Below are 12597 nucleotides of genomic sequence, written 5' to 3'. Positions count from 1 at the left end.
AATAAAAAATAAAACTATGAAGTATATATTTTAAAAAAGGTGCACTTGAGAATCAGGAAGTTATAAAACTTCAAGTTATGTCAAGTCATCAAATATTTGGATGGAAGCCCAGACAGAAGAGGTTAAAAAGTATGTATCAGCAGCACATAAACCTTTGAAGATCTGATTCAAAGTTTGGACAGGAAAATCCTGACGACTGGGAAATCAGGAACACACTGCCTATTGGGAATTTAGAATTATCAATGGCAAAATATAATTATTTTGTATATTATTTGGTGACTATAAAAATATCTATGAGGACTTTTATCAGCTCACTTGCCACCTGAGTTTCATTACTTTTTAAAAAATTTTGTCAGAATGTCCTAAGTTTTTCAACTATGGATTTTCCTATCATGGGGTTTTTAGCATAATAATCATTTGTCTGAGAATATTTTTGGATCCCAAATCAGGAAGCACAAATATGACAAATGGTCTTACAATTAAATAAAATATTTAATATAAAAATAGTACACAAGAAAGAAATCTGCAAACCATGTGCTATTACCATCACAAGACAGCTCTCATGATGATGCCTATCTCACAAGATCCTTGTCAGGGTGTGCCTGTCACAAAGCAGGCATTTTCCTGTAAGGAAATTAGCCTTCTAACTTTACCACCAGACCTTATTCAGAAAAGTATTAGTTAATGTCAACTCTCTGAGGACTTTCACTCCATCTTCAAACTCAAGCAAATTGAATTTTGAATAATCTATGTTAATGCCTGCATAAACTTTTTATTCAGAGTTGAATATGAGGGAACTGTTTTGAAGCCTCGGTCTAAATATTTTACTGATATTAGAAGTAACCTAAGTTGCACTCTATAATTTTGTTGTATTTCAAACACAAGAAAGTGGTATTGTGGAATGTAACCTAAAAATAGTATAAAAATAAGAACAGAAAATAAAAGAAAACATCTTTTGTTTTTTTGCCATTTGTCTTTAAATTTTGATATAGGTTTCACTGTTGTAATAGAAGTTTGCATCTTATATAAAATTCTACTTAGAAATATTGGCCATTGATTTGTAGTTTTATAAATCTAGTATGGAAACAAAAATATATGTACTTTCTTCTTTAAGAAGATATTGGAACTTTCAGTTGAAAGAGAATCATACATGAAAACAAAGATAATTCCTATAGTAGTTTAATTAGTACTTTAAACCTAACAACTAACAATTATGAATGCCTATATTTTGAAGTATCCTAATTTGACATTTTTTTGCATTTAACACCAGAGTGCTATAATATTAATGCATTTTAGTAGCTTTAAATTAATTAAGAATTGTAATCTCACATTGTATTCAGTTTGCTTTTAAGATTATACTCATATAAGGCACATTAAATATATTTAATCAAGAAAAAAATTTGCAATTAACAGATTAGTGTCAAATAATTTTTCTCCTTATATTATCTGTACTTTTTCATTTTTGCAGGACTAATATTGCTGTCTTATGACTTATAGGCATTTCATACAGTTTTCTTAGAATACAAAGAAAATTAAAATGTCTCAAAACCGTTTTTAATTCATCAAAGATTCTATAAGATTCTATACTGAACATTCCACTTCATAGAATTTTCTGTATTTCTCCTTCCTTGTGTATTGATATAAATGTAAGCAGCATGACTCATTAGGTTTTGAAAAAAGACAAACTTCCCCAGGAAGTCCTACCAAGGCAAGTAAATCTGAATCTCTCACTTCTGTCTATTTTCATAGTAAAAGTGAACATAACCACCTTCTTTGTTGGTGCAAAGACCACCAGTGATGTCTGTTTTTGTGTGATTTGAGCAAATCACACAAAAGGAGGAAGGCTTACTCTTACTGGAAACCTATTAGAACCCAAGTCCACAGAGGAACTTCAACAATTTCAGCATCTTATTGAAAACATTTTATATATGTACCTGTTTTGTAAGTGATGCTATGGTAAAAACAATAGTACAAGGTCAAGCTCCTGAAGAAATCTTATGGAATTTATTTTCAAATTTAATAGAATTTTTTTCCTAAAAAATGACACATCATAATACGTTCTGCCAATCTTTATCTAATTTCAGCATTCTTCTTAGATGAAATGTTTAATTAAAAATTTATAATTTTTGCAATGAATACACAAATATTTTTGCCTAAGAAGGTAAGTGGAATTTCAAATATTAGTATTCTTTGTATATTAATAACACTTCATGTGTGTTCAGAAATGCTCTGTGTGTTTTCTCAAAATTTTCAAATTCCCTCATAGAAATGGAGTGCAAAAGAAAAGAAAAATGGAATGTCAAAATGTCATTTATGTAAAAATTGTTTAATATTTAACAATTTATCACAGAGAAGTTTGCATTACAATTTGTTAATATATTAACATTTAGCATTAAGACAGCAGTGAATCAAGTTTGGCATTTGTTGAAGATTCACTCAAGTAGAGTAATCACAACGTGGTCATCTCGGCCTTGCCATAACATCTCTCCTTCAAAGTCCACCAGTCCATGTTTTCTGGCACGCATGAGAATGCCCACAACTTTATCTGAAATACGAACATATCTATCAAAGAGATCTCCAAAAGTAACCTGGATCTTGCCATCTCTCCTGTGGAGAGCCATTGTGCGGATAATGAAGCACATGTCCATGATTTCTCTGTAGATGTGCTCCTCAGCTCGCTTGGCTCTTTCAGCAGTTTTGGTTCCCTCCTTGGGACGGCCGTAGCCATCATCACCTTTGTGTAGGCGGGTGGACATGGCCAGCTGATAATCAAATTCTTCACTGAAAGGATTGAGCTTCTGAGATTGTATGTGTTCATCAGCCCACTGTTGCCATCTGCCTTTCAAGTTGTTCACTTGGCTGCATTTTCGTTGGGCCTTACAGTTGAGTTTCTCGGTAAATCTGTTTGCCCTAAAGGAAACAGAGGGTAAAGAATCAAGATATTGATATTTCAAACTCCCTAATGTTGCTTTCCCTTTATACTTCTCATGCATATGAATCTTAGTGTAAGTCTTTATAATTTTATTCATGTTTAAGACACAGAAACACAATTCTAAAAAATTAGAAGTGAAAGAAGAAAAATCATACACAGTCCCACTGTTATTCTTGGTTTGGTATATGTCCTTCTAGATGATTTTCTCTGTGAATAACAGTAATGCTTTAAGCACTATAATAATATTAAACTCTATTTCATAAAGAAAAAAGCTTCCTTACAAAATTAATGCAAATGTGTACATCTTAAAGTTACATGTTAGTAGCATTTTAGAAGTGGAATCATATAAGTGCTTTGGAAGCTAGGTATTTCCCAAAGATAAAGGTTATACCACCACACATACATTGTAATATATTCAGTCGTGTATAGATTTTTATGCATAGATTTTTTGTAGGATCAATGATGTACTAATTGTGAAATATCAGGTTGTACAGATAGAAAACACTAGCTGTAACATTCATTGGACACTATGTGCTGGCATTCTTCTAAAAACTTTTTGTTAATATTCCCTACAACCATTCTCTTAGGTAGATATTACTATTCCCACTTCACAGATAGGAAAACAGAGGCCAGAGATTAAGTAAATTCTTAATCACAAAACCAAGTGGTAGAATCAGAATCTGAAAAAGTTATGCTGGCTCCAGAGCCTGTATATAACTACTATGAGATACTGCCCTTAGTCACTGACAGAGGCAGGATTAAAAGACAAAACTGCCTGAGGCTAAAGTCAGTGCCCTTTCTACTATGCAGTGAGGCCACTTGGCATGCACTATGGTGTCTAATGAATGAGTTGTGTTTCAAATATGTAAGTACCTTTGGAATTCAATATGTATTTTCTTGCTTAAAAACAAAACAAAATAAATAACAAAACAGCTTTGGGAAGTGTAAACCAGTAGTGCCATGAAGGTGTAGGCCAAATTTTATAATGGGTAAAATTTATCTTTAAAAGACTTCCCTGTCATTTCTGTTTCTCCGGTCTCTCAGACTTTTTTTCCCCTATGTCTCTTCACCTTCATACATAAAACAGGAACTCTTGAACTGTTTAAAACAGGTTTGTTTTCTTCATCCTCACAAGCAGCCCACCCTCCCTTCCAACACCAAGTGGCCTCCTGCCTGTAAGCATTGGAATTGGAGATATTAGAGTAGTGCTGAAGTTCTGTAGTGAATGTCACACCTGAGCTATCTGAACTCTCACAATCCACTATTCAAAGCCCAGGAACAGATCAAATTTGGGTGTCCCTCACTATACAAACTTCCTAAAATCTGGTTGCAGGAACCAAACAGGTGTGGATAGGGAGGAATACATACTTGCATTAACATCGTTTTTCAAAAGAGCAATGACATCCACTAGATGGCGAACTTCCTACATTCAGTTTCACTATTAAGTAGAATTGGAACTGGGGATGCGTTGCTACATGTAACACTACTGCTGTTTACAGCCACATAAATACAAGTGAAAGGCAAAGTTAATTGGGGAGAAAGCAGCATACAAAAACTGTATACATAATTATTACAACTATATAAAATCACATGTATAAAAAAGTTTTATAGGAGCTACACCATACTGAAGTAGAAAGGATTTCTGTCAGCCCTGCTGGTCCTCAGTGTCACCTGCCTCTTCATCAACTGTCCCTGGTCAGCTGCCCACAGTATGGGCTGCTTGATCTTACTATCAGAAGACAGCAAACACCTTGTCCCCTGGGAACCATGGTGATCAATGACAGGCATAGTCTTCAATAATAAGCCCAAGGCCATCTTGGCGGATCCCAAATCTCATGACAGACTTGAGGCTGGGGCATCCTGCCAGAGAAGAGACTTGAAATATCTCAGAAAAAAGCAAATAATGTGATTCATTAGCTCATACTTTGTCTCCTGAGCACCAAACTGTGGTTCTGTCCCATAGTATAAAACATAATACACCCGCTTTTGAGGGGCTTCGGAGGACTTTGGCATTTCTTCCATCCTTTATTAAAGTATTTATTTATGACAACTACCATGTGCCAGACACTGTTTTAGGTACTTACTGGATATTTAGTAATGAAAAAAGAGCAAATAACTACTAAAAGACGTTCATAAAAATAATCAGAGTTATACAAATTTAAGTTTATGGTACAATTGCAACTATGTAAAATGTGTATGCACCAGGCTGAAAAAAATCAATAGCATATGCATAATTGAAAATAATTATGTTCTCATCCAGAAGACAATTTTTTTCATTTTTTCAAAATTCTTTTTCATTTGAATATTATATTGATTTTATATCTAAAAGAAAACAAAAAATAGGAATATACTGAAATTAGTATCCAGAGGTAATTTGTTTGAACTGTATGTTGTATGGGTCTCTGTTTCTTTGGTGTAGCTTTTTGTTTGTTTGCTTGTTTGTTTGTTTGTTTTCCTCGTTCTAATTGTAATTAGGAATTTAGATTCCCTGCTGAGTGTTGAAACTTAATGTCATTGGGATAAGGGTTGGGGTTGGTATGGTAATAAATCCATGAAGAAGAGAAACATTTATTTTCTAAAAAAACGCACCTTCTAAATCTTAATGTCCATTTGTTATAGTGTCAAATTGTAATTCTCAATAAAAGTGGAGAAGAAAAACAAGGGAAGTTGGACCTACAAGCAAGAACTAGAAAATAGGCAGGGCTGTAATACAGGAGGAATTTATCGTATTAGATATTTAAATTTCTCTCTTATAAATGTTCTGTATTATTTTTATATTTCTAATTTTTAAAGCCTGAAAGTATCAGGTTTTAATCAGGATTAGAAAGTTTTATAGCATGACTATCTTCTTGGTCAATGAATATAAGAATCAATATAAAATAATCTTACTTTTTAAATTTTCAGGTACAAATATGAATAGTAGTTTAGATAGAACTTTAGAAAGACGATGCAGTATAAATTGAAATAAAGCAAAGCAATATTCCAAGAAAAACTTCTCACCCATATTTTAGTATAACAATATTAAATCCAGATCCACCTTCTCAGTTTCTTGATTTTTAATAAAAAAATTTTCTTGTAGTCAATCAAAAATATATCCTCTGTCCTGCTATGCAACTAATTCAACTAGACATTATAAGCAATCTATCTTGGAAAGTTTAGCTTCATTCACTGAAATAAATTCTGAAAATTATTTCTTGTCTGACAACTCTAAAAATGAAATCAGTTTGAGTGCTGCTTTCTTATGTAAATGGGGCTCTTTAGAAGTATGGTGAGGATATGGGGACCAATTTTATCATAATTCTGTCATTTTGGAGTAATAATTATTTGGGTAAATTATTAGTATGTAATAAAATCCACAGGAAACAAAAGTTCTATAAGATATATTTCAAACCTAGCCAAGTTCTATGGCACTGAAAACATTCTCTGCTAGTTCCCTTCACCTGAATCAGCAGCTTCAAGATGTCACAGGGGCCCCAGAGACATGTTTTTCTGGTCTTTCTTGGATTTGTATGAAGAAAGAAGAGATGGGCTCTCGTTGCCCACCCCATAGATCTTCCTATAGAGGGGGCATTTCTCCTTATTGTGCAAGCATCCTTCCCTGTCAGTAAAGCAAAGAACCTCTGCCACCCTTTCCAACTTCTTGGAGAAGTGCTGGGGAGTGTTTGCCCCTCTGTGCACTGGTTTCCTTGCCCTTCGCCAGCCAATTTGCTTACAGGGAGCATGACATATATGGACTCACATTTCTCAGAAGCAGGGTGACTGCATTCAAAAGGAAGCATTTCTGGTCAGCAGTTACTCTCTCTGCTGTGTTATCAACTAGGGTTCAGAGCCAGGCCTGTGACTTTCCTTGCAGATTGGTGACTGTCCTCAGACTCCACGGAAAGGACCCCAACCCTAGGATTGGGAGTTGGTAGTAGAAGGTCATAATTTTGTCTCTGTGTTTTGTGAAATCTGTCAATACAGTTGCCCCTAAACTCTGAACTCTGCGAATTACTGGGATTCCATTAAATAAGCCAACACTTTGATCTCCATTTTATTCCTTGAGTCTGTTCTCCACTGAGAGAGAGAGTTGGTCTAGCACAGTAGTTAAGAACAAGAGCTCCAGCATCAGCCTTTCCAACTTCATCACTTACTAGTTCTGTGACTTGGAGACATTCCTTGCCATCTCTGTACGTCAGTCTCCTTATCTGTAAAATGGCCTTCTCATGCTCAACTACAACTATTTTTACCGGGTAGACCTTGGAGGAGAGAATGGATGAGTGATTGGTAATTTAATCTTGCACCTTTACTCTATGGGAGAGGGAATACAATTTTCCTTGTGTAAAGGAACTGACCAAGTCATATTCAATCAAGACACAAAATATTTTTTAAATAAAGCATAAAATATAAACCATTTTCATAGTAAAACCTCAGTTAGCAAAACCACTATTGGTAAAGAATTTCTCTGCTTTTTACTAAACTTGATTTGTTGGTTTCCATTATCCATGGAACATCTTAACCATCATGAAACTCTTCTTTCTTCTACTTAGACATCTATGACACTTAACTTTCTCTATATCGGCAGATATGGGGAGAGAATGGTGCCTACAATTAACAATAAGTGAACAAAAATCTCTTTTTCATACTGGCTTACTCAATAATGCCACTTCCATTTCTCAAGAAATATTTGAGAGTCCCATCAGGCAAGAAGACCCATTAGGCTTCTGCTGAAGTTTCCTGAGCACAGCTAGGATTACTGCTGTCATTAGGAGCTGTTGTTGATACATACAATATTCTGGTACCCTATGTACTCTAAGAAAGGAAAGGAACCAAAGAAGGCAAGAAGATATTGAAGATACTTAACCACTCCTCACCACCCACCCCCACCCCCCAGGAAAACCAGAAAGCCAGGCTCCTAGCATCTTGAAGGGTTAGGATCACCAGGCCTGGCCCCTACATTATAAATGGGTACAACTTACTAAGGAGTTCCCCTGGGTCCATTGCTTTACATAGTTAATATCAAAATAACCCCATGAAACATGAATTATCACATCCATTTTTTAGATGAGGACACAGAGACTCAAGATTGCCAAAGTAACCATGATTCAAATCTAATTCAAAGTTTATGTACTTATCCATCCATCACACTAAGAAGGTGCCCATGTACATTCCTGACTTTGGTGACCCTGAGAAGGGTCCTATATGGCATTCCCCATTTTTAGGTGAGACAGCTTAGAGTAGTGGTGGGCTCCAGACCCAGAAAGCCTGGGTTCAGATCAATGGGCTGTAAAATCCTGTACAAGTTCCCCAGTATTTCTTCATCTCATGTCCCCATTAATCAAATGGGGATGATGATTATACCTACCTCATGAGAATGCTGTGGGGATTGAATGAATAAATATATGAAAAGTGCCTAGACAAGCCAAAGCAGAGTCCAGCTCTACCATGCATTCGAGATTGGTCCCCATTGTCATTTACCCACCTCTGGCTAATTTAAAATATGTGAACAGGAACCCTCAGTCTTTATTTTGTTGGACTCTGTTATTCCATTTCTAGCGTGACCTCATGTGCATGCACACACACACACCCCAAAATCCACAAGGCCAGATTTTGGACTATGGTTCCATATGTTCCAGTAGAATAGTTATTTCTGATCATGAATTCCTATATAATGTAAGTAGAGCACAAATACAGATCTCTGAACTCATCCTCAAAACAATGTGTGAGAGAGAGTATCATGTCTCATTTCAAAACATTGCATTTGGAGTCAGGCAGGTCTCAGCTTTGTCACTAACTTGCTGGGTAAAGTTGCCTTCTGAGCTTCAGTGTTCTCATTCGTAAAATGGGTTAATACTTATCTCACAGGATTGTGAGTGTTAGAGACAAAGCATTTAAAATACCCACAGAACACACTAAATGCATGATAGATTGTTATAATTACCTACATTTGCCATTTCATTTTTCTTGAAAGCTTGCAATATAGTCGTTCTAATTCTTTCAAAACACTCTTAAAGACACAAACTGTAAGATAGCTCTTTGTCAAATCAGGTAGCCAATTTTGTTCTTTACTTTCTTACTGTTTCTTAAGACTTGAAAAGCACACCTATACATCGAACTGACCCCAAAGAGAGTCAGTTTTTAAGCATTATGACTTCAGAGACTTTTCCCATATTTTGATATCCTGTGGTTGTAGAGTGAGATATCTTGACTTTCTATTACGTAGTGTTACTTGTAAAAGCATGTGTTTCTTGTCTAAATAAACGTTTCAGTTTAAATCAGTATGTGCCTGTGTATGTGTATTTAACAAGTTTTAGGATTGTGATATTTTAATTCTTTCTGTCTTTGTTTATCAACAGGACAAACTTTTTGCTGAAAGTTTGAAAAGTTGCTAAATAATAAAATCTACATGAATAATAGTAGTTTTCAAATCATATATTGAGTATTGGCAGGCACTGTGCAAGGTGCTTGGCAGTACTAATCTCATTTGCCTTTCTCAACAGAGCAGAATTTATCCCAAAAGCTTAATGTTGCTGTTATTTTATAAATGAGAAAATTGGCTTAGAAAAAGAACTCATTAGGAGCAGAGCTGGCTCTGACTGTCTGACTTCAGAGCCTGCTCTCAGACAGCAGCCTTTGCCTGTTTACAGCATCATAGTGATGGGTGTTCCGTGGGCACTACATGGTCAGATGTATTCCCTGATAATATTATAGACTGATTTGGGACAGGGGCAAAGTTTCCCCAATCAGTTACTTTTCTCTCCAGAGAAACAAGCCAATTTGTTCCTCCGTATAGAATTGACTTAAAAATTCACCCAAGAGAGACACGCCTCTCTGATGGCTCCATCTTTGCCATCTTGGGTGTTCAGTTCAAACCACAAAAGAGAAACAAATAGTGCAGGCCGTGACCCAACGACCCATGCCTGAGGTTGGCACTGCCTTGCAGCCCAGGGGCGCGCCTTCCCTAGGTGACTCGCTGCCTGTGCAGCCTTTGAGGTTCCCAGGCTCTCTTGGGCCGTCCTTGCCCTGCTCTGGACTCCCGGCAGTCGTCCTGGCACGGGGGGCAGAGGGACGCGTTCACTTACTGGGAGGCCCAGGGGCGTCTGATCCTGGCGGCGGCCCCCTGCAGTCCGTCCTGCTGGGGCCTGTCCTCGGCCTCCCCGCCGTAGCCGCTGTCCTCCGTGTCTACGCTGTCGCTCCTCCACGTGGGCTCCTCCTGTGCCATCGCTTTCCAGCCTTTGGTCAGCCCCGACACCAGGGTGGCACATTTTCTCCTCCGCGTCGGGGAGCCATGGCTGTGGAGGATTCGGTCGATGTCGCTCTCCGGCTGCTCAGGTTCAGGGACGCCACCGTCCTTCTCGTACCGATGGCTGAGGTGGCTCACGTCCCCTCCTCTCTCATAAGCCTTGCTGACAACTGTTTTGGTCACCTCTTTCCTTTTGATATGGGAGGCCTCGGTGGCTTCCTCGGAGCCTTGCCCATTGCCATAGGTGTCTGGCGTTTGGGATGGAGACTTCGGGGCCCCCCAGGCTTTTGGGTGGGGCGTGGGGTGGATTATAGGTTTAGGAGGCTGCAGTGGGTCCTGGGTCCCCCCGGGCTGCCAGCCTGCAGGCTCCTGGGCCTGTCGGGTGCTGTTCGCATTCGCCCACTGCTGCCACCCTCGGGCCAAGCTGATGACCAGGGCGGCTGTGCGCACCTTCCGCAGGGCGCCCCCTTTTCTCTCGGCTGGCGCGTCCGCTCTTCCCTTCTCTCCCGGAGCCATGCTCCCCGTCTCCTCTCTACTGTTAGCCCGGGCGCTGGGTCCAGTGGGTCTCCTGGGATTTAAATAGCAGCTGGGTGTGGGGTGGGGAGGAGAGACTGGTGACGTGGAAACTATGTGAAGCATTTCTTGCCAAGATGCGGTGCCTTTGCCCTGATGCTGTTCTTTTTTTAAATCCTGACAGCTCCAGTTTCATCAGGGCAGAGGGACATCTCTGCTGGTGAAGGACAGTGATAGAAGCTCACTCCTTTTCTTCTCCAAGTGCCAGAATGGAAATTACTAGATCTGATCATGTGCTCAGCCTTATGCTTTTCTTGACCTTAAAATATAGCCCTACCATTTATAGAAGCATACAGTATGTGCACAAATTGTGCTAGGAACATTATAGGCTTGTTCTCATTTAAACCTCAGCAGCCCTCAATACAACTCTCAATTAGCCCCAGTTTATAGCTGAGAAAAATGAAATCTAACTTCTAGAACTAATAATACCTCACATTCAAACCCACATCTGTCTGATTCAAAGACTGTGCGTCCTTTCGTCCTAGTTATCAAAGATCCTAAGTTGCCTTTTCTTTTGCCTTCACCTTTTAAGAAATAGACCTTAGATCATCTCATCCAACCCTCATTTTCCAGATGAGAAAATTGAGGCCCAGATACGAAGACCAAGGTCCAGACGGAGGCTGTGTTCTAGTCCCAGGTTTGAGTTATTATACCCACAAGTCATAGTAATATTATATTAATATGACTTATTATAACATATTATATTAATATTACATATCATATGATAGTCAAAATTTGTGTCCAATCATTTAAAAAATTAAGTTAAAAGACCAGCACACACACTGAATTTCAAAAATTATTGTTAGAATAAATACTTTCTAATATTTCATTTAAAAAGTCTATATAAAGATAAAATAAATGAATGCTGTCAGGAGCACACACTCCCCGCCCCCTTTTTTTTGGTCGCTAGTGGGTATCAGAATCTGAACCCTTGACCTTAGTGTGACAACACCGAACTCTAACCAACTGAGCTAACCAGCCAGCCCTCCCTGCATTTGTTTGAAACGACAGAACCTTCTTTAGCACGCCTTTAGGTTCATGTTGGCAGATATTTTTTCAACCCTCAGAACAAAGACAGAAATATATATTTTTAAAAGGACTGGAAAGATAGATCATGTGGACAGAAAATGAACCACTCATGCAGTATATTAAAGCAAATAAAAATGCCCAAGTCTCAGCAAAAAAACAATTTCTTAAAGTAAGACAAATTAAGAGAATTTTTTTTTCCTCAACAGGTCTATAGGTTTTAAAACTATATCCTTTCCTTCAAACTTGACATGCAGTTAACCATACTGATCGAAAGCTGCTAAGAGCATAAAACAAGGTAGGAAAGTTAATTAGTTCTGATGAAAAAAAAGTCGATGTCATTTTTTATTTCGAAAAAAATGTCAATATCATTTTTTCATCGTGTGGGGTTTTTATCTCAGGATTAAAACAATTTTGGAAATAATTTAATCCTCTATCTATCTAGAAATCTGTCAGATATGCTTTCAGAGTTCAGCAGGATCTGATAACATTAAGGGAGAGCCAACAATGCAGAGACAAAATCCCTCTTGATTAATTAAGAGGAAATTGGATCACGAGGAAAGTAAACTACTACAAACAAAGATTTAAATCTGTCTGAACTATCTGGCATTCCTTCCTGGAATGCAGATACACTGCAGACTGTTTGGTTCCTGGCAAATTCCCTTCATCCCACTTGGAAGGCCTTGGGACGGAAGGGGGTTCCACCAAGACGCCCATAAGCTTAGCCCAGGATCAAGCTAATTTACAACTTCCAAAGGGATTTTTCAGCTTCGCTGCCCCCACCTGCTCCAGGTTCAATCCTGATACAGGGAGAAGAAATGGAGACAGCAAAATTTTAATAGTC

General features: G+C 38.0%; 1 protein-coding gene across 1 annotated transcript; it reads right to left on the bottom strand.

Annotated features, from left to right (window-relative positions):
• Positions 1-2423: 2423 nt before the first annotated feature.
• On the bottom strand, positions 2424-10670 carry ABRA (actin-binding Rho activating protein). The gene is made up of 2 exons (XM_008581281.1): positions 9994-10670; positions 2424-2910 (listed from the first exon to the last, which is right to left on the bottom strand). The coding sequence occupies exons 1-2, from the start codon at positions 10668-10670 to the stop codon at positions 2433-2435; spliced, it is 1155 nt and encodes a 384-aa protein (XP_008579503.1). The 3' UTR covers positions 2424-2432.
• Between the last annotated feature and the right edge of the window lie 1927 nt (positions 10671-12597).

Source organism: Galeopterus variegatus, unplaced genomic scaffold (genome assembly GCF_000696425.1).
Source record: "Galeopterus variegatus unplaced genomic scaffold, G_variegatus-3.0.2 Scaffold2315, whole genome shotgun sequence".
NCBI lineage: Eukaryota > Metazoa > Chordata > Mammalia > Dermoptera > Cynocephalidae > Galeopterus > Galeopterus variegatus.
This window is presented reverse-complemented; position numbering and strand designations above follow the sequence as displayed.

Coding starts and splice junctions, on each gene's coding strand:
- ABRA (XM_008581281.1), bottom strand. CDS start 10,670: ATGGCTCCGGGAGAGAAGGGAAGAGCGGACGCGCCAGCCGAGAGAAAA. Junction 2,911..9,993: donor AGACGCCCCTGGGCCTCCCA/GTAAGTGAACGC, acceptor TGTTTCCTTTAG/GGCAAACAGATTTACCGAGA.